General features: G+C 48.7%; 2 protein-coding genes across 5 annotated transcripts in view; both read left to right on the top strand.

Moving 5' to 3' along the window:
* Positions 1–3,463: 3,463 nt before the first annotated feature.
* On the top strand, positions 3,464–17,234 carry LOC139789891 (cilia- and flagella-associated protein 53-like). The gene is made up of 8 exons (XM_071731008.1): positions 3,464–3,599; positions 4,417–4,646; positions 6,471–6,644; positions 10,247–10,550; positions 13,008–13,226; positions 14,265–14,481; positions 15,271–15,373; positions 16,852–17,234. The coding sequence occupies exons 1-8, from the start codon at positions 3,513–3,515 to the stop codon at positions 17,084–17,086; spliced, it is 1,569 nt and encodes a 522-aa protein (XP_071587109.1). The 5' UTR covers positions 3,464–3,512; the 3' UTR covers positions 17,087–17,234.
* Positions 17,235–21,119: 3,885 nt separating this feature from the next.
* LOC139790041 (unconventional myosin-Vb-like) overlaps positions 21,120–22,178 on the top strand; it is a 120,385-nt gene continuing 119,326 nt past the window's right edge. For all 4 annotated transcript variants that reach the window (XM_071731261.1, XM_071731260.1, XM_071731258.1 and 1 more), the window contains exon 1: positions 21,120–21,379. In XM_071731261.1, coding sequence (XP_071587362.1) covers positions 21,353–21,379 — 27 coding nt within the window. In that variant the 5' untranslated portion in view covers positions 21,120–21,352. The remainder of the gene's footprint in view (positions 21,380–22,178) is intronic.

Here is a 22,178-nt window from a genome sequence, read left to right on the forward strand (position 1 = left end):
CAGCTGATCTTCTCTCCCATTCCTTCCCACCGGGTGAAAAGGAGCATTTGTCAGATGGTTCCTGGCTCAGATGTGGTCAGGGAAGGGCTCTGATCTTTCCATTTCTACATTTAAAGCACAAAGACCAACCACACCCCCTGCATGCAGCTGATGCCATCAACCAAACACAGACCTCACCACCTCAGCCACCTCTTTTCTCTGCTCAAAAACCCCACAGCTCTCTTTTTCAGCTCCTAAAATTCAGCTCAGCTACTCCTGGGCTCCATCTCCAGCACTTCCCAGCCCTCACACGAAGCTGGAAACATCAGGAATGCCTCATTTCCAAAGGAGACACCAACACCAGAAGCTTGCAGCAATTCCACAGGGAGCTCCACATGAGCTGAGAGTCCATGTGATGAAACATCTGCAGGACTCAGGCTGCAGATCTTTCTCCCAGCCAAAGACTGATCCAAATCAGTCCTGAAGGTGAGAGATGAAAGCTCACCATGAGAATAAAAAGAACCAAAAGACACAAAACTCCAGGAGACATGATTTGCCTAAATTTTGAAGATTGCCTGGAGGTTCTGGCAGGAAGGAGGAGAGACCAGAGGAACCTGAAATGGTCTGGAGTGTGACTGGTGAGGAAACCCCCAGGGGGAATTCAGAACCAGAGAAGAACTGACAACTTCTCAGACCCCCAGCCTAGCAAGCCCAGGGCATCTGATAGAAAAAAAAAATCTTAAAAAAAGGAACTTTTGATCCTGTAGCAGGAAGGGGCTGGGTGTTCCCAAGTGCTGGCTCATGGAGCCACCACAATCCCACAAAAAAGGAGCAGGCAGCCACTGTAGGAAACATTTTGTCTTCTTATGAGGGCTGGGGCTGATTTGTCTTCTGGAGGAAGAAGTGAAAGGTTTCTCCTGTACAAAGGGGGAATTGTTCAGCACTTGACTTCAATCACCTTTACACTTCCTCCACCAGCAGAAAGGCCCTACTGTTCTTGCTGGATTTTCCCACCCCAGATTAAGCTCTGGTTTTGCTGAGTTGCTCCAAAACATCTCGTGGGACTTCTCTCCACCCATTCCCAGCCCTTCCCTCAAGCCAACCTTGGTGTTCTTGCAGCTGAGCCAAAGCTGTTGGAGCATCAGGAGCCACCTCACCCCCTCATTAGGGTTTGGCTCCACGAGCTGCATCTCTCTGCTGACTTGTTGGAGAGAGAGAGAAAGGAAAGGTGACTCCATCTCATTTTGTGACTCTGAAAGATGTTTCAAACCTCAGCCCACACCTGAAATTCTGAGTTTGGGGCTGTGGTTGACACCTGACTGTCAAAGGGGGCTTTTTCCTGGAAAGTTTCTGGGCTGTTCTGTAGAGAAAGGTTTCAGGAAGGAGAATCCAAGCCTGCAGACCCAGGACAGACCTTATGCTGTGTTTCTATCCTATATATGTTCCCTGCAGGAAACCCTGGAGAGCACCAGAGTGACTGGGATGCATTTTTTTTTATTTAACATGAATGTAAAATAAGCTCAAAGTCACAAGAAATCCATTAATTTTTTTTTTTTTCAGCAGGAAGTCTTCTCAAAGCTGGTGGAGGGACTCCACATGCACAGAAAAAGGCATTAACAGGGGGACTGGTGGATCCACACCCTCTTTTCCACTAACCACCCCATAAAATCTCAGGCAAAATTATACCACACCAAGAAATTCAGGCCTCCTAAGACTTACACCTGAGATTTTTCAGGGGGAAAGGGGGGGGAGGCACAGTTCCCTGCTGTGAAGTTGTTTCCCTCTTTCTGAACAAAAAAAAAAAAATAAAAAAAAAAAAAAAAAATCAAGATTGGATGAGAGCAAAGTTGAGCCTGAAACTCCAGGGAGATTCCAGGTGGAGCACTACCCAGTGGTGTAAAGTCCTCCAGGGTGTAACTGGTGTGTAGCACAAACTTAGGATTGCTTGTGCAAGGATCCCACAGCTGATCCCTGACCAGCTGGAGGAGAACAACCTTGACAGTCAACTTTAAACCTCAACCTTTCTTCATTTGGATCATTTTTTCCACCAAGTTGTCAGCCAAGTCCTGGTAACCTGCAAGACAGCAAAATTCCTGGCAGTATTTCTGTTCCTTCCAAGGTTTTCCAGCAACTTTTCCCTTTGGGGGCAAGGGACATGATGCAACCACTGATCCAGAGTTTTATTTCCATTTTACTCCACCCTGGGCAGCTCTGGAGCCTGTCCCCACCCAGGACATGGAGCACAGGAGGTCACCACCACAACTTGTGCCTGCAGGGAACCCGTTCCAGGGATTAAACTCCTACCTCTGCTTCACTTCTTTGTATTTTTCCGTTTTTCTACAGATCTGTGACAGCTTCTCCTCCCAGTAGGTGTCACCAGCGAGTCGAGGGGAGGTGACACGACATTGTCACACTGACCAACAGAGGGACCAGGGCTGTGTGGGACCTGATGGATCACAGCAAGGACAGGGATGTGTCTGCTCTGTCACCCCAGAAACCATCCCTGTCCTGGGCTGCATCCCCAGCAGGGTCAGGGAGGGGATTGTCCCCCTCTGCTCCACTCTGGGGAGACCCCCCTGGGGTGCTGGGTCCAGTTCTGGGGTCCCCAAGCCCAGAAGGAGATGGAGCTGTTGGAGTGAGTCCAGAGGAGGCCCTGGAGATGCTGGGAGGGCTGGAGCAGCTCTGGAGCCAGGCTGAGAGAGTTGGGGTTGTTCAGGCTGGAGAAGAGAAGGCTGCAGGGAGACCTTAGAGCACCTTCCAGTGCCTGAAGGGGCTCCAGGAAAGCTGGGGAGGGACTGGGGACAAGGGCAGGGAGGGATGGGATGAGGGGGAAGGGTTTCAAACTGAAAGGGGGGAGATGGTTTAGGTTGGCCATGAGAAAGAATTTCTTTCCCCAGAGGGTGATCAGACCTTGGAATGGGCTGCCCAGGGAAGGGGTGGATTCTCCAGCCCTGGAGATATTTCCAAAGAGCCTGGATGTGGCACTCAGTGCCATGGGCTGGGAACCACGGGGGGAGTGGAGCAAGGCTTGGACTTGAGGAGCTCTGAGGTCCCTTCCAACCCAGCCCATTCTGGGATTCTATGAAGATGAGGTTTTAGGAAGAAATGTTTTACTCTGAGGGTGCTGAGCCCCTGTGCCAGGTTTCCCAGAGAAGCTGTGGCTGCCCCATCCCTGGCAGTGTCTCAGGTCAGGTTGGATGGGGCTTGGAGCAACCTGGTCTGGTGGGAGGTGTCCCTGCCCATGGAAAGGGGGTGGGAATGGATGAGCTTTGAGGTCTCTTCCAACCCAAACCTCTCTGGGACTGTGTCAGCTGCCGCCCCACAGCTCCGCACCCTCCCAGCGCTGTCCCGGGGCTGTGTCCTGTGTCCCGTGTCCCCGTCCCGTCTCTCCCTTCCCGCCGCCATCCCGTCCCCTGAGTCCCCTCAGGAAAGGCGCGCCAGTCCGCAGGCCCCGCCCCCGTGTGACGTAACTTCCGCCTAGCTCTCCGTTGCTATAGCAACGCGCGACGCGTCCCGGCGTTCCCGCTGCAGCCATGGAGGCCCCAGGGGGATGGGGACGGCGGCGGCCGCACCGGTTGCCCCGGGAGGTGATGGGGTCCATCCCGCACTCCATGGGGCTGGTGAGGACATGCCCGGTGTTGCGGGGCCAGTGGTGCGGGCACGGGGCAGGTTGGGGAAGGGCCCTCTGAGAGGAGCCGCTGGGGTTCGCCCGAGGTAACCGGGTCCGGATGGGCCGAGGACATTGGCTGGACCCAGTACCGGCCGTGGGGGCTCTGAGGGAAGCGGTGTAGTGGTGCCCCGTGTTCTTTTGGGGGTACGAGGGCACTGAGTGGGGTGCAGTGGGGAGCTCAGAGCCCCGGAGTGCAGCTCTGCTCTGGAGCCAGGCTGGGAGAGTTGGGGTTGCTCAGCCTGGGGAACAAAAGGCTGCAGGGAGAGCTTATTGTGGCCTTTCAGAACTTAAAGGAGAACCTACAAGACAGGGACACGCTTTTTAGCAGAGCCTTTAGCAATAGGACAAGGGGTGATGGGGTTAAACTACAAGAGGGAAGATTCAGAGTGGATAAAAGGAAGAAAAGCTTTATTCTGAGGGTGGTGAGAGCCTGGCCCAGGTTTCCCAGAGAGGTGGGAGATGCCCCATCCCTGGAACCATTCCAGGTCAGGTTGGATGGGGCTCTGAGCAGCCTGATCCAGTTGGAGATATTCCAGGTGTTGGACTGGATGGGCTTGGAAGGTCCCTTCCCACCCAAACCATGAAGTGATTCCATGTTCCTGTACTGACAATGTTCCCTTCAAGGCAAAGTTTGTTGGTAATTAATCCTAATAACCCTGAACTGTCAAAATTTGGTGCTCTGTTCTTATTTCCTCATCTACCCAACTAAGTAAAACCCCAGAAGAACTCATTAACTTTTCACCACTTGCTTCTGCTTTCTCTTACAGAGAGTCAAGCCTCCCAAGGAGCAAGCCTCTGACAATTTTATCTTGCTCCACAGAGAAAGGGAGAAGGAGCTGCAGGAATATAAAGATTTTGTTGAGATTTACAACCAGTACCGCAGGATTCACACCTGGCAGCAAAGGAACTCCAAGAGGTGGCTTCACAGTGCTCTTGTCAGAAGGGTGGATGCAGCCATGCAGGAGCAGCAGGCAGGGATTGAGGAGAGAAGAGAGAGGTAGGGAACAGGTTGCTAATTAACAGCAGCATCTGCTTGGCTTTCAACCTCCCTGGGAAAAACAGAGCTCAGCTGAGTGTGTCAGGGGGTGGTTTTGTTAGAACAGAAAGTATGGGGCAGCTTCAGGGGTGCCAGAATGGTTTGGAAGGGACCCTAAAGCTCCTCCATTCCCACCCCCTTTCCATGGGCAGGGACACCTCCCACCAGCCCAGGTTGCTCCAAGCCCCATCCAACCTGACCTGAGACACTGCCAGGGATGGGGCAGCCACAGCTTCTCTGGGAAACCTGGCACAGGGGCTCAGCACCCTCACAACAAAGAATTTCTTCCCAATCCCAACCTAAATCTCCCCTCTTCCAGTTTAAAGCCATTCTCCCTCATCCCATCCCTCCCTGCCCTTGTCCCAAGTCCCTCCCCAGCTTTCCTGGAGCCCCTTCAGGCACTGGAAGGTGCTCTAAGGTCTCCCTGCAGCCTTCTCTTCTCCAGCCTGAACAACCCCAACTCTCTCTGTGCTTTTCTCCACACCCCACCACCTCTATGGGCAACCTGGTCCAGTAAAGGAAAGCAAAGCAAATGTTTTCTTGTGTCCAGATGGAATATCACACATTTGAATCTGTGCCCTTTGCCTCTTGTCCTGTCTCTGGGCACTGCTGAGAAGCAGCTCTCTCCTTTTTCTTCATTCCATCCCATTAGGTGTCTGTTCACATCAGTGAGATCTTCCTGACCCTTCTCTTCTCCAGGCTGAACACTCCCAGCTCTCTCTAAAAGATCCTCAGGAGAGATTTTCCTTTTCTCATGGATACTCCACACCCTTAATCACCTCAGCAGCCTTTCACGGGGCTTGTTCCACTAATTTTTTATCTCCCTTGTGCTGTACCAGACCCAGCAACCCAGGTGAAGTCTCCAGTGCTGGGAAGAAGGATCTCTCACCCCCCTGGTCCTGCTGGCAGAGCTTTTCCTCCTTGCTCACCTTCACCACCAGGGTGCATTGCTGGATCACCTTGCACAGCCACTTCCCAGCCTGTCCTAACCCAGGGAGTTTTTCCTCCCCAGGTGCAGGATATTTTGTTGAACTTCATGAGTTTTGTTCTGACTTAGCTGCTTAAGATTCGTCTTTGCAAGGAGACAGTGAAGAGAGTGGAGCTGCACCCCCAAAATTCACCTTTGTTTTGGCTCCTCTAATTATTGCTGACACAGTATCCCTGTATGAAAGTGAGAGTGATTTTGCAGTGGCATTTGTGTTGGAATTAATGAATTTCTGGACCCCTTAGGCTCAGGTTTCAGAGAGGTAAATGGTGATGTGTTTAAAAATTGCCAGTTTGGCAGAGTTCTCCCATCAAAGATCCTGCAGGGTGAGGAGTGGTTTGCAGGGTGGTGCTAAAATAACAAATTTGAGAGAAAATACAAGTGTAGGTCTCTAAGTATTAGAGAAGGGGGGATAAATACCAAAGAAGGATCACACTGAAGGGTAACAATAGTGCAGGCTCAAACTGATACCAACTGGTGAAAAATGCAGTCTGGAAATGAACTGAATTTGTTTAGTGGGGTCTGAAGTTGTAAAGCAGCCTTGGAAATGGGTTTGTGAGGTAAGCAGCTGAAATTGTGCCAGGACAGAATTGTTGTGCTGAAAGATCCCCTCTGTGGGCACAACAGGAGTGATCCTCCTGCTAAAATTTGCTGTTTCCTTGGATGTTCCCTTCTTTGGCTTTTGCAAGAAGTGTTGAGAGGAGCCCAGCACCCATTTTGAGCTCACAACAAATAAACTAAAACTCCATCATTCTGCAGAGAGCATTTCTTGAGCTTTTCTTTCCCTGGTTTCATTACAGACTCCATGAGCTGCTGGAGGGAGAGAACAGTCAGTACTTTGCTGAGATGGAGTCACTTGAAGAAACAGAGCTGGACAGACAAGAGAAAATGAGGGAGAGAGCAAAACTCCTGAGAGAGAAGAGAGAAGCAGCAAGACAACAGCTGGTGGCTGAAAAACTAGAGCAGCAATTCAGGTATCTTATCAAATCATAAGTTAATACCAAGAGGCAATTCAAACAAGAAGGTGACAATAATAAGCTGGGGAAGGAAAGATGATTGAAATGATAAAAGAAAAAGATTTGGGTGGTTTGGGTAGAGGCCTATGAGCTTGGCCAGGAGTTGCAAGGTCTCAGCTCTGCTGTTTTTGAAGAGGTGCAGCCTCTAAAGAGCTGGGATTTTCCATGCTGTGGTGCCCAGAGAAAAAGAAAGGTGAAGGCAGAAGGTGCAGAGAGGTGTCCTGTGTCCAGTAGTTGATTTCAGTGCTGAGAAACCCCAAAAAGATTCCACCAGCTGCACTGGCAAAGCCTTGTGGGAGCATCCTTGTGCTTTCACCTGGGTTTTCTCTTGTTATTCCTTGCTCTGTTCTGTTTCAGCTTTCTGGATCTGGAGTGAAAAGGGTTCAAAGATTGTTAATTTGGCCTAAATCATGATTATTAACCCAATACCTCCAAAATCCTTAAAAAGCTGAGATGTTTTTATTTATCCCATACTTTTCCCAAGCACCAGCCAAAGCTGAGCCTTGAATTCCCTTCCATACCAGATCTTCCTAGATGCTGAGCTTGATTTTTGAAGTCCTTCAGGTTTTCAGGTGCTTCTCAGCCCCCCAAGGCCCTGCCATGCAATCTGCTTTGCTCAATTCTTGGGAATCCTGGTGTTCTGAGGAAGTGATGAAAAGAACATGAACTTTGTGTCACTGTAATCATTTTAAGCAGCTCTTCCTGGGCTCCAGCAGTGCTCTGGAAATCCACACCACCCATTTCTCAAGTGTGCAGAGCCTGGGGAAAAAAAAAAACCCAACACTCCCTTTCACTTGTGCATCAAGTCTAACTCAGTGATTTCATAGAGAAATGTTGATTTCTGAGCTGTGCACTTCACAGGTGCTAAGGCAGCACACACACTTCTACATTTGTGGTGCTGGCTCTAAAATGGAGCCCCCAAAGTGCTTGAAATTCACTTCTAAAATAGTTTAGGGGAGGTGCTGCTGGGATGCCTTTTATTTTGTACTTCTAGCTTGCTTCACACACCAGGGAGAAGGGATTCAGCTTGAGATTTAGACCCCTAAATGTGGGTGTCTCAGGGCTGGTAACTTTTTATATTCTCTGGGAGTCAGAAATTGTGGCTAAAAGATAATTCAGCCTCTTTTAACTCAGGGACATGTTCAGCCTTGGTATCTGTAAAGAAAATTGTAATTTTTTACAATTTGCATCAACCCATTGCATCCCTTTTTTTGATATAACATAAGAAGCATCCATGTGAGAATGTTCTTCTCACAGCAACTTTGTCCTGCAGCCATAAAGTGAATAAATAAGTGGGAGGAGGGGGAATAAATGCAGTTTCTGTCTTGGGGAAGTGGCTACATAAAGGCTCAATTTTAATTTTAAGAAGCTTAGGAGAGCAAAGTGAGGAAGAAAACCAGCATCTGGGGGAGCAGATGTTGATGGGCTGCTGTAAAAGCTGCTTTGAAGGAATTCTTTTGATGAAATCAAGCAGTTACAGGGTTATTTTCCATCAAAACTCCAACGGTGCCAAACTTTTATTTAACTTCTCTCCCCCTCTGAGCATGCAATTAAATTCAGATTAGTTTCTGAGCATGAAAAAGAATAACTAAGTCCTTATTCCTCTGCTGCTGAGACAACTTGGAGCCCATTGTTCAAGGTAATACAGTTCTTCTACTGGTGTAAGACTTCAAATGTCAGTAATGGTTTTTGCCTCAGAACACTGGAGAAATAAGTTTTTCATGAATACTAATGAGCACCCTACTCTGTAATCACCTCCAGCTCTTACCCAGAACTTGGAAGGTAGATCCTAGAGTTCCAGGGTAAGAAAACTGGTCATGATGTAGTAAGTTTGACCTCCTTGAAGGTGAGGACACCTCTTGGAGTGTGCTGTGGCTCCTGGCTGCCTCTTGCTCTGCTGCTCCCTGCTTTTGCTGTTGGGACAACCAGTGGATGAGTGGTCAGGAGGTTCCTGGATCACACAAGGAAGTGTGGGAAGCTGCCAGGCAGAAAAGGAGCTGGGGGTGTTGGTTGATTCAGCTGAACAGGAGCCAGGGTGTGCCCAGGTGGCCAAGAAGGCCACCAGCATCCTGGCTTGTGTCAGCACTGTGTGGGCAGCAGGAGCAGGGCAGGGATTGTCCCCCTGTGAGGCTGCCCCTGGAATCCTGGGGTCAGTTCTGGGCCCCTGAGGACAAGAAGGACATTGAGGGGTTGGAGTGTGTCCAGAGAAGGGCAAGGGAGCTGGGGAAGGGTCTGGAGCAGAAGTCTGCCCAGGAGCAGCTGAGGGAGCTGGGGGTGTTGATCCTGGAGCAAAGGAGGCTGAGGGGAGAGCTTCTGGCTCTCTGCAACCCCCTGAGAGGAGGTTGGAGCCAGGGGGGGTCGGGCTCTGCTCCCAAGGAAGAAGGGATGGGAGAAGAGGAATTGAGCTGGAGGTTTAGATTGGAGCTTGGGAAGAATTTCTCCCTGGCAAGGGTTGTCAGGGCCTGGCCCAGGCTGCCCAGGGCAGGGCTGGAGTCCCCATCATTCCTGGAGGGATTTAAAAACCATGTGGATGAGGCACTTCAGGACATGGGTGATACAGATATTAATCAATATATTTTACTCAGGGGGAATGTTGGCAGTTGGATGTGGACCTAGAGGTGTTCTCCAAGTGTCACAGTTCTGTGGTTCTGTGACTGAGAACTGAGCAATTGCCAGGTTATGCCAAACTTATATTTGAGTTTGAGTTGTGTTTTGGTTGTATCATAACCTAAATTCCCTTCTCCAAGTATTTGCTGGCTATGAAGGAGCTCTCAGGTGAGTATTCTGAGCCTTCACTTGAATAAAGAGCAACCCACGTGCTTGAACAAGGCTGTGAGTGGATTTCATAAGAAAAGGGAATAAACAAACCACATAATGCATGTTCCAGCTACTTGTGTACATTTTACAGAAAATAAATTTTGTGGATGTAACATTGTGCATGTAAGTGTATTTTTTTTTTTACAAATGCAAACATAGGACCTGCTTTTCATCTCATTAATGGCCAAATCTCCATCAGATCACTCTCTCTGTGCTTCCTGTGGCCTCTAAAGGAGTTGGTGCCAGACCCAAGTGTAGAATTTGGCTTCCTGAGCCATTGCATGGAACCATAAAGTGGTTTGGGTTGGAAGGGACCCTAAAGCTCATCCATTCCCACCCCCTTTCCATGGGCAGGGACACCTCCCACCAGCCCAGGTTGCTCCAAGCCCCATCCAACCTGACCTGAGACACTGCCAGGGATGGGGCAGCCACAGCTTCTCTGGGAAACCTGGCACAGGGGCTCAGCACCCTCACAACAAAGAATTTCTTCCTCAGATCTCCGCTCATTTCTTCCTCAATCTCCTCTTTTCAAGTTTCAAACCATTACCTCTTGTCCTTCCACTCCCTGCCCTTGTCCAAAGTCCCTCCCCAGCTTTCCTGGAGCTCATTCAGGTACTGGAAGCCTGAGTTAGTTACAAGCTAGGAGCCTCCATCCATCAAACAACTCCAGACTTAATGATTTGTGTATTATTTTTTGTAATCTTTTCTTTTTGTTTTCCTGGACTTTTTCTCTTACTTTTCAGAGAACAATGTGGGGAGCTTCATGAAAAGTGGATGAAGAAACATCAGCAGGAGGTGTGCAAAGACCGACTGGCCCAGCTAGCTCTGAAAGAGGAAATGAAAAAGCAACAAGAGAAGGAGGAGCAGATGTTTGCTGAGCTTTGGGAAGCAGACAGGTTGGCTAAGGAAAGGAGAGGAGAGATGGAGGGGAAGAAACTGGCAGAGCAGAACCAAGAAGTCCTGAATGCTCTCAATGCCCAAATGGCTGCGCTCAGTGCTCGGCAGGAGGAGGAGAAGAGGCTGAAGGAGGAAGAAGCTCAACTGTTGGTAATTTCCACAGCATTCTCAGTTCTGGGTTCTGTTGGAGGCTCTCCTCCTGACAGGCTTACTACACATTTAGATTAATCCACCCCCGATTTGGAGCATCTCTGATTCCATTAGGATCTGAGCCTGTCCTATTAACCTAAGCCTCTTTCCCCCAGCGCGTTCCTCTTGACAAGAGGGAAAGAACATCTTGTGAAATGCAGCATGGAAAGGATTTGGGCATTCAGAGCTGGTCTCAGAGCCTCTGTGGGGAATGGAAATGTTTTCAAATTCCTGCCAATCAGCTTTGCATGTTTCTGGTTTCCACTTTCCTGCTAGAGAATCACAGAATCATGGAGTGGGTTGGGTTGGAAGGGACCCTAAAGCTCATCCATTCCCAACCCCTTTCCATGGTCAGGGACACCTCCCACCAGCCCAGGTTGCTCCAAGCCCCATCCAACCTGACCTGAGACACTGCCAGGGATGGGGCAGCCACAGCTTCTCTGGGAAACCTGGCACAGGGGCTCAGCACCCTCAGAGTAAAACATTTCTTCCTAAAACCTCATCTTCATAGAATCCTAGAATGGGCTGGGTTGGAAGGGAGCTCAGAGCTCATCAAGTCCAAGCCTTGCTCCACTCCCCCCGTGGTTCCCAGCCCATGGCACTGAGTGCCACATCCAGGCTCTTTTGAAATATCTCCAGGGATGGAGAATCCACCCCTTCCCTGGGCAGCCCATTCCAAGGTCTAATCACCCTCTGGGTAAAGAAATTCTTATGTGCAACCTAAACCATCTCCCCCCTTTCAGTTTTAAACCATTCCCTCTCACCCCATCCCTCCATGTTCTCATCCCCAGTCCCTCCCCAGCTTTCCTGGAGCCCCTTCAGGCACTGGAAGGTGCTCTAAGGTCTCCCTGCAGCCTTCTCTTCTCCAGCCTGAACAACCCCAACTCTCTCAGCCTGGCTCCAGAGCTGCTCCAGCCCTCCCAGCATCTCCAGGGCCTCCTCTGGACTCACCCTCTCACCAAAGAATTTCTTCCTGATGTCCAACCTCAATCCTGTGTCCCAGCTGGAGCACCAGATCTCAGAGCATGAGAGATCTGTTTAATCCTCACGCTCAGTGCTCTGCTCCCAGAAGGGAAGGTGATCAGAGGGTGACAGTAGGACAGTGTCCTCCCTGACAGGAGGCCCATGGAGCCAGCAACTGTCCAAACTACTCCATGTTCTGTAGTGATGAAGACCATGATGAAGCAGGGCTGGATCAGGATTGTCCCCAGGCTCCTGCACTCATGTGGGCCCCAAAAGTTGGGACTGAACCCAACTGCAGCTCCCGAGAGCCTCCTCAGCCCTTTCTCACACACCTCCTTCCCAGCTCTGCTCCAGGGCTCACATCAGGGCTGGCTGAGAGCCCCAGAAGTCAAATTCCTGTAGGGAACTAATCCAGGTTGGCTGAAATAACAGATCCTGAGTTTCAAAGCTGTTTCACCATCTTCTGAAAGTGATTTTGACCTTTCAGGCAGAGACAGCAAAGTCAACTCTGGCTTTGAAACTCTGCAAGAAGCAGTGGGTGCTTTCTGTCCAGCATAACCAGTTGTGTTCCTTAGGTCCAGCCATGCTCTTTCTGACCAATCTGCTGATCAATTTTAGACTTATTTATGTTAAAAAAGAGGCATCTAACTTAAAACCAGGTTAACAAAACCCTGTGAACCTCCAAGATAGCTGAACTTTGTAGCTAAGTGAATGATGGTCAGGTATTGTTTTATGACAATGTTTGAGTGCACTTTGGTTTGGAAACTCACTCCTATGCAGGAATTATGCTGTTATTTCATGGATGCTACTTTAGGATTTATTTTTTAAGCCAAATAATCCTAAATGTACATATACCAGATGGACCTTGAATGTTTTCCTTTGTTTCTTTCTTAAGAGTTCAGCTTGACTGTCCATTTTTTCTTCCCATTATAAAGTGGAACTTAAAGTTTGAAGCACTGGAGATTCAGTAAATCAGAATATTAGGATCCAACTGATTTTTGCAACCTTCTGTCCACTGAAGCTGTGCTCTTGAACACCCAGCACAGACACAGGGCAGACAAAATATGCAGAAATAGGAGGAGCACAGGGCTCTGGTACAGGTAAGTGGCTGTGGCTGCAGGAGGAGACTTGGCTTTAGCTCCTGCATGCTGCACTGATATTGATTTCTCTGAAGAGATGTGAGATCTTTTACAGCAGGAATTCCAGTGGTTGGGTACTGCAGGGCATGTGATAATTAAAGGGGGAAAATCCTGCAGTCTAATGAGTGGCACACTAAAATGTTCCCACTTGAACAGGTCTAGTGGCTGAGAATAATTCTCTGATGTCAGCAAGAAAGGCTTTGCCTTTAAATATTTCATCTTTGCTTTTTGATTTTCTGATTAAACTCATTCCAGCCATCACTTGGGTTGAACTTCCGGTGTCCTTTTTCCAAACTGGTTGTTTTTCCTGTTGCAGGAAGAAGAACTGCAGCTGCTTAAGCTAGAAAATGACCAACTAAAGAAGGAGAAACTCCAGAAACAGAAGGATTGCAGGGAAATGTTGCTCAGTGCAGTCCAGGACAAGCAGAAGCATCTTAATGAAGAAAAACAAAATGAACGTGACCTAGAGATGAAGATCTTAGAAAAATCTCTTCAGGAATGTCAGGAAGACACCAAGGAGAAAAAAAAAAGAAAAGTAAGGGCTAGAATCAGGTTTTTATGGGGAAATTGTGGGGCAGTGTCTCATCTGGACTAATTTTGTCCAATGAGATCAGAGAGGAGCCCTTTTTGCTCTGAACAAGCTGATTCTTTTGTTGCTTATCCTGTTGCTTCTCCTCCTGCCAGCCCCCTGCTTCTCTGCAGCAGCTCATTATTTGTTTAAAACCACAGTGAGTACATTAAAACATGCTTTGCAATCAGCAAGGCTAGAAAAAAAACAGAAGGAGGGTCTCAGGAAATCTTGGAATCTTGTCCCTCCATCCTGATTTCATGGTGTATAAATCACCTGATATTTATCATCCTTTTACTGCCTGGACATAATGGAGGTTAGAAAAAAATTTTTGCTTTGTAGACCTGAGTTAGTAAAGATTTGTAACTGCAGAGGAAGGTAAATATTTAATTTATTCTAATGCATAAATACTAAAAAAACAGTTTACAGTCTTTAAAAAAGAGATATATAGATGCCAAAACTCACATGAAATATCTTGGTGATGCCATGAAGCACTTCTTGAATTCAAAACAAGTAGAAGGTCCAGCTTCAGGGTGAAAATGAGTTTCCAGGTAACTTTAAGAACCAGCAGAGAGCTGCACTCATTACCTGCTCAAGGTATTTATATATTCATGTGGGTCAGTTGGATAAACTCACAGACCTTGGCACTAAATGAGAGGAGGAGGAGGTATTTATTATCACTCATTACTTATTTTTATTTCTAGATCCTTCTAATGCAGGTGAGGGTGAAGTAGCTTGGTCAGCACTGGAAACTTCTAAATCTGTGTTGAGGCAGCTGAGCTGCTGTGGGGGAAGGCAACACTCTAGGTTTGTTCTGCTCTTGTGCTGCTGCCCAGGCACTCTTGACTGGCCAGGAAAAATATTCTGGAGAGCCCTTTTTCCATGACAGAGTTTGGGATGGAGCTGCAGGCTCCCAGTTCCCACGTTGCCTGTGGGAACTTCTCTTTGGCTTTTGAAAGGCTTTTTAGAACTCACTGAGATCTCCAAATGTCCCTGTATTTGCAGCAAGAGCTGTTAAAGGAGCAACAGGCTTACCTGGCACACCTGGCTCAGAAGCTGGAGGAGGACAAACAGAATAAAAAAGCAGAGGAGAAGATCCTGGATGAAGAGGCAGCCAAGGTTTGGGCTGAGAAGGCCGAGCGACTGCGACTGGAAAAGGAGGCTCGAAAGCAGCTCCTGAAAGATGTGGTGGAGACAAGGCAGCAGCAGATGGAGAACAAAGGTAGGGGTTACCTGAGCTTGCTGCCCAGGCACCAGACCTCCAAAGCTTGGAAAAAGCAGAGGGAGTGCAACCCACTGCTTTTTGGGAAGTTCATCTGGCCCAGCATGCACAGGCTGCCTGATTGAGCTGGCACAAAATCTGGTTCTGAAACTTCCCTCCTTGAGGCACTTCTTACCCCAATCTCCCCTGGCTCTTCCTCACCTAATAAAGTGAGGATTGCATAAGCAAAAAGTCATTATTAGTGGTTAGATTATTATTATAAATTCTGAATGAGAAATCTGAATGAGAGTGGATGAAAACCAAACAAGCTGAGAATCCCCTTAGCATTTTTTGTGTGCAGAAGCAACAAAACTCAGGCTTCCAGTGCCTGAAGAGGCTCCAGGAAAGCTGGGGAGGGGCTTGGGACAAGGGCATGGAATGGTAGGACAAGAGGTAATGGTTTGAAACTTGAAGAGGAGAGATTGAGATCAGATCTGAGGAAGAAATTGTTTGTTGTGAGGGTGCTGAGCCCCTGTGCCAGGTTTCCCAGAGAAGCTGTGGCTGCCCCATCCCTGGCAGTGTCTCAGGTCAGGTTGGATGGGGCTTGGAGCAACCTGGGCTGGTGGGAGGTGTCCCTGTCCATGGAAAGGGGGTGGGAATGGATCTTGAAGGTCCCTTCCAACCCAAACCATTCCATGATTCTGTGATCATTCTGTGATTCTTCCTATTCAGGCTTCGAGCTTCACAGAGCTAAGGGGATTTTGTACTGAAAGTGTTTTTGTTGTTATTTGTTTGTTTGTTTGTTTGCAGTGCAGAGAAATGCAAAGGAGCAGGAAGAACTTGCTCAGGAGAGGAAGTTATTAGATGAGGCAATCACAGAATTCAAGCATACAGAAGAAGAAAAATATGCCAGGTATTTCTCTCTTATGCCATCTTTCCATTTCGTTGCAGCTCAGGCTTTTAAAAGTGGAAGTTGGGCAAATTCTCATTTTCAGGGAAGTCTCAGAGCACTGGGTGGGCTTTCTGTTGAGAGGGGCTCTGCTCTGAAGTGCTGATTGCATCTTCTCACATCGCAGCTGGTGCTGTGCCAGCAGCTCTGATCCCATCACACAAATAATGGTGTCCTGTTACATATTGCTCCTTTTTAGAGCATGGTGTGACTGGGGTTGTGTTTATTAAACACATCCCCTGGCTGTCTGAGCTGTTCTTAGGAGTGGCAGAGGTTTGGGGAGGAGGGTTAATGAGAGGTTTGTTTGTTACTTACCGAGGAGAACCAGGGAGGTCAGGCTTTGTGCTAACCTCCACCCACATCCAGCCTTTAAGCAATCAGATCCTCAGCCACCAAAATTCCCAACTGCTGCTCCTGACCCAGCTGCACGAGGCTCTGGTACCGCCCAGTTCCTCAAGGGGAGAACAGGGTTAGACGCAGTAGCTGAACTCTTCCTCTGGGTGTCATGCAAAGCCCAGAGCAAAAAGTATTCTGATTGTATTTTTTCCATTTCCCTCTTGTGCTCCTGCTCTTTGCCCACCACCTGTCCATGGAGAAGTTCCTTCCAGAGCCAGAACCTCTGGTGTTCTCTGGCTGCTTTCCTGGTAACAATCTCCTGGCTATGGAAGGAATCTCACCCTTCTGAAGGGAACTTGCTGGAATTCATACCCTGCCTGAGTCTGGGCAAATCCAGGCTGGGTGGAGAAGGGATGGAGAGCAGCTCTGAGAAGGAGAAGGAGAAGGGGGTGTTATGAGCAGCTCAACATGAGCCCAAAACGTGTTGGCAGGACAGAAACCCACTGTGTTCTGGGCTGCATCCCCAGCAGGGTCAGAGAGGGGATTGTCCCCCTCTGCTCCACTCTGGGGAGACCCCCCTGGGGTGCTGGGTCCAGTTCTGGGGTCCCCAAGCCCAGAAGGAGATGGAGCTGTTGGAGTGAGTCCAGAGGAGGCCCTGGAGATGCTGGGAGGGCTGGAGCAGCTCTGGAGCCAGGCTGAGAGAGTTGGGGTTGTTGAGGCTGGAGAAGAGAAGGCTGCAGGGAGACCTTAGAGCACCTTCCAGTGCCTGAAGGGGCTCCAGGAAAGCTGGGGACGGACTGGGGACAAGGGCAGGGAGGGATGGGACAAGAGGGGAATGGTCTTAAACTGGAAGAGGGGAGATTGAGGTAGGATATTGGGAATAAATTGTTGAGTTTGAGGGTGCTGAGCCCCTGTGCCAGGTTTCCCAGAGAAGCTGTGGCTGCCCCATCCCTGGCAGTGTCTCAGGATGGGGTGTGAGGCTGAGACACCTGAGAGGAGTTTTGAGGCTCTTGAGCCTAAGGTTTCATGGTAACAGATTAAGGGATTATAATAATAAAACAGTTTCCCCACACTCCATAAATAAACTCTTCACATGTCATTTCCAGGAAACTGAAGGAAGCAAAAGAACACCAGGAGCAACTCAGGGCTCAGATCACCTCTCGGCAGCAGGCTCGTGATGCTGAGGAAGAGGAGAAGCAGCAAGAAGGTGAATCAGCTCTAGCAGAGGAGCAAGCTTACCAAGCCAGGATGCAGAACATTCTCTCAAAGCTGAGTGAGAAACCAGCCAAAATCCACCCTTTCAGGAGAAAATTAATGTCTGACTCCCTGCAAAATAATTGATGATTTTTTTTTTTAGCTCCCTTGGTAACCTTAAACCACGTTTTCTAAGGGTGTTTATGATTCACTCTGTTTATAACTGAGCCCTCTCCACTGTGATGCTCAGAATATGTGTCTGGAAAATAGAATAAACAGAGTACTTTAGAAGTGATTTATTTTTTTCCCTAGTCTTTTTTTTTTTTTTTACAACAGCTCCAAATCCAGATGTTTAGCATTTAATGCAAGAATACTGTATGTTCCCTGTTGAATTTGAATGTTGGGATCCCAGTGCTAGTCTGTCAGACCTCTCCTTGGTCAGAAAGAAGTGTGCAGGACTGAGGTGATCATTTTAGTGCTATTTATCATATTTATTATATTTTTATTTTATTTTATTCATTTATTTTAGTTTATTTTTAATTTATTTTATTTATTTTATTTTATTTATCATATTTTTATTTTATTTATCATATTTATTGTATTTTTATTTTATTTATAATATTTATCACATTTTAGTGCTATTTATCATTATTTAGTGTTAGTTATCATTTTGGTGGCATCTCTGCCTCTTTGGACTGCCTTGGATTGCCAGCAATGCCATAGGTTGAAGATGTAGGATGAGGGGGGGCTGGAGGAGTGACAATATTTTAGGGCAGAGCAACACAAAACATGGCCAGGGGTCAGCAGGGAGGTCTCAGAAGGGTTTTGGCAGGGGGGGGAGAGGGGACAGCTCCTCACTGCCCTCTCAGCCCCCCATGGGAATGGCCAGGATGCTGTTTATCCAGGAGGAGCAGGACAGGTGGGAAAATCCAGCTTCTTTCTTTCTCCCCAGGGCATTGCCCTCAACTATCTCCCTGGTATTTCCTTAGTTATTTCTTTGGGTATTTCAGAGGAGGAAAGAGAAGAATTCATTTACAACCTCATTTCCTTTCTTGCTGATGCACTGTGGCACTCAGAAAGGTTTTCTTTCTCATGTTTTTCCATTTGAACCCTTGTTTCCTCCTGGAGCTGAAGAGAATGGAAATAGTTTCATCAGCCCAGTGAGCTCAGGTAGGTCTCTGCTCTCACCTCTGGGTCACGTTGGGAAAATGATTAAGAGATTAATTTCCTGGTTTGCCACAGGCTCCTGGTGTGGTCCTGCAATGGAGATTTTTCTTTACTGCTGTGACTCTTCTTTGAAAAATGAATATAATAGCACATTCACCATTTCAGGATTAATTAAAGTCTGTTATTAAAGGCTGTGACACTCTCGTTGGGTACACCCAATAGGAGAGACAAAAAAAAAAATAAAAATCCTACTGCATCAGTGAGCTCAGTGAATTTGAGCCATCCAGAGCTGTAATAAATCTTTTCTTTTTTAATAAAATAATAACTCAGAAGAGGTGGTCAGAGCTATCAAGCATTTATAAAGTGTCTGGGCTCCTGCTCCTGGAAGCAAAATTTCCTCTGCAATGCACGTGAAGTCTGCACAAAAGAAATAAAAGATGAGCTGGGAGGAGGTTTGCTGTCAGCAGAAATTAATTCCCATGGGTGGCCAAACTCTTCAGAGAGGAAACTCTCAGTTGATGAACACATTGCTGGGGTTGACCCCTTGGCTGCTGGGTCCTTTGGAAGAAAAATTGGTAAGGCCCCCACCAGGCTGCTGAGTGGGTCACCAAATTCTAAAAGCACCTTCTCCATGCCTCTAAAAATAATTTTCTGTGCCTAAATTGGGGACTTTCCTCAATCGTGGTATTTTCCCTGCAGGTTTGAGAGGTCCTGGAGCCAATCCAGGGACACCAGTGCTAAGTGACACAGCCTGGTGTGTGGCTGGGTGACCTGTCCCTGCACCAGGAGGGTAAGTGACCCCATTTAAAAGCCAGGTAGTCACAGCCTCTTCATTTATATATATAAAAAAAAAAAAAATTTAAAAATAGATTTTTCATGCTGATGGAGGAAGAGCAGAGGTGTGGGAGCATCTTGGTGACAGAGCCAGGGATGATTTGTCCCCCCACATCCCACTTTCCCAGACCCACAAGGCCAAGGTATGAACCCTTGAAGTGCCTTCTTGGCACCTGCCAAAAATTTTAAAACTGTTTTTGCACCCACCCACCTGCTCACGAGGGCTTTTGTACTGACCTCAGGACTTTCCACCAGGGTGTTTTTGGACACGTGTGGGGAGTTGAGCTGGGGAGTGGTTCCTGGTAGCCCGGGGCTTGGTGCTGGCTTGGTCCAAACTCCTTGGGGATGTAAGAGAACCATCAGGGCTGGGTTTGGTGACACCACATCCCAAGCATCATGCCCAGATGTAACACTTGGTGACTTCTGCACAGCCCAGGAGGTGGGAAGTCCAGCTTTGGAGACTCTGGGGAGACAAACAATCAGGAGCTGGGGAGGCTGGAGCTACTGTGCCCACTCATTTCAGAGCTGATGCTCTGTATTTTTGCATCCCCCCACAAAACTGATGCCACCCCAAAGTGGCATTTTGTTCATTTTTACCTCTAAGTGTTGATGTTGATGCATGAGGTGGGACCATGAAATGCTGCTTGAGAGCTTGTTAAATATTAGGAGCAACACAAGTTTTGATTCCTAATTGGGAAGATCCTCCTGCTTTCCAAAGAAGATCATTTCCAACAGCTCAGCACTCAGGATGCACTTCAGGGATTTCAGATGTCTTTGGAGGTGGGCGGGTTAGCTTCTGTCTTTAATTAAAGTTTTAATTTAATGGAAAATCACAGAGGGCAGCAGCTGGTATTTCATGGGGAAGGCTATGTTATTCCTCTGGGCTATCACTGCAAACTTTGCTTCCCGTTGTGCAGCTCCTTCACATTTTGTTCCTGCAGCTGATTGAATAAAAGGAAAGGAGGAAGTTTTGTTTGCCTGTCAAGTCTATCTTGGAGGCTTTCAAATAAGTTTTCCAGGGGAATTTCTACACGGGGTCCAGCTTCTTCTCCCCTTCTTCCCAAACTTCCCCCAGAGACACCTGGAATTTATTTGGATTCACCAAGGACAGCAGAGCTGGAAAAAGAGAGGTTTGTGTGATGCTGGCTGTCCTCCCACCACATTCCTGCATGGCAGATTCTGAGGGAAAAGATGCCAGAGCAGGGAGAATTTGCCCCCTCAGGGACAAGGAGCAGAGGGTGAGATACCACCAGTGATGATTCCCCAAGAGATCTGTGGGTGCCCTGTGAGAGGCAGAGCCCAAAAACACCCAGGGGGGATCCTCTGACAGAGTCAACAAGTGTGGCAGAGCACATTTTCTGCCTGCTTAGTTAATATGCAAAAACCCTTTGGACCGTAATGAATAGCAAAGGAGATTACTTAGGAAATAATTTGGGTTTGCATCATCCTTCTCAGGCTCCAAAAAACCAACAACAACAAAAAAAAAGTGCTTTCTAAGCATGAATTGAGATGGAGGCCACCAAGCTGGGGACAAGTTTTTGGCTTTTTCTGACAATTCCTGACACTGGTTTAGGATGGAGTGAGACTCAGGAGCACAGACTGGATGCAAACCCACCTCCAGGCAGGAAAATAAGGAGGAAAACCGAACCCTGTGCATTCCTTGAAGGAATTTCCAGTGGGTTGGAGCACACAGCTCACCCCACAGCTCACCCCATTCCTGTGGTGCAGAGCACCCGTGCGCTCGGGGCTTCATGGCTCTTTTTCTAGGGGGAAATAAGAAGAAAAGAACAAAAACGGAAAAAAACCACCCAAAACAACCTAAACCAAACCAAATTCAAGGCCAGGTCCCCTGCGTTGCGGCGCCTAAGGTGAGGCGGCTCCGCAGCTGAGGGGCGGGAACCGGCCCTGGGGGATCCCCGGGGAAGAGACCGGGACCGGAGAGTGGAAGGAAGTAAATAAGCATACTAATGTTTTATTTTTTAAAAATTTTACCTCATAAAAAAAAATAAAATTAATAGAAACCGACGCAGGGAAAGCGCTGATACTCCCCTCCCTGAAAGGAGCAGGGAGGACGCTGCATGGCGGGAAGGTGAAGAACCGAGCCGAGCCGAACGGAGCCGAGCCGTGCCGAACGGAGCCGAGCCGACCCGAACAGAGCCGATCCCCGCCGAGCCGCCCCATACCTGAGCGGGGCGCGGCGGAGGCGGAGCTGCTTTTCCTCCTCCTCCTTCTCCTCCTCTCCCCACCTCCTCCGCCACTCCCTCCGTTTCCCCGCACCCGGGCCGGCGGCTGCGGGTGTAAAGGTCGGTCCGTGGGTCCGTTCGTGGTTCTGTCTGTCCGGCAGTCGGTCCGGCGGCGCCGCTCGCTGCCTGCCGGCCCCATGCCCCTCGCTTAGCACCTCCCGCCCCGGCCATGTCCGCCGCGCAGCTCTACACCAAGGTGAGCGGGGCAGGGTGTGTGTGAGGGGGGGTAGAGCCCTGGGGGTGTCGTTCGCTCTGCTCTGTGTTTGATTGCGTTGTTCCGCAGCCCTGAGGGGAGATCCTCAACTTTCCCCGTACTCGGGGAGCGGGGGAGATCCCGGTCGGTACCGCACTGCCCCAGCAGGTGGGTCGGGGCCTCTCTGAGGGTGTCCGGTCCTTCACGGGGGTTCCCCCTCCCCCCGTGGTGTGAAGGTCTGGGTCTGTACTGGGAATGGGTGAACTTCGGGTTGTGGCGCCTTTAGCTTCGTGGGGTTCGTCACCAGAGCGGGCGAACCGCTAAAAACCCTTCAAGCTTCCCCAAATCCTCACAGCCTCATCCCTCCTCTCACCCCTTCCTCCCCCCCTTCATAATTTTCCCCTTGAACCATCAGGCTGGAGGGAGAGGTAAAAAAAGAAGTCCTTACAACTAACCAAAAAAAAAAAAAAAGCCCATTTTTTCCCGGATTAATTTTTATTTTCTGGTTCTTCGGCGCCACAACCCGAGCGGTCCCTGGGTCAGGGGTGCGACCGCGGGCACCCGCTCCCTCCTGAGGTAAAGAACATGGCCGGTGGCTGCCGGGCCGCCTCGCTCCCTCTTCCCCGGGTTTGCTCCCCAAAAGTGTTCTTTCTGAACATTGGAAACTCTGGTGTTGATTTTTTTTTTTTTTTTTTTTTTTTTTTGGTTAAGGAGAACCTGGGGTCTAGAGGAGGCGTCACTCTTTTATTTCTTACTTGTTTTCCCTGAGGTACTCAGGCAAAGTTGTTTCCTGCTCCTTGGC

This window comes from Heliangelus exortis, chromosome Z (genome assembly GCF_036169615.1).
Source record: "Heliangelus exortis chromosome Z, bHelExo1.hap1, whole genome shotgun sequence".
Classification (NCBI taxonomy): domain Eukaryota; kingdom Metazoa; phylum Chordata; class Aves; order Apodiformes; family Trochilidae; genus Heliangelus; species Heliangelus exortis.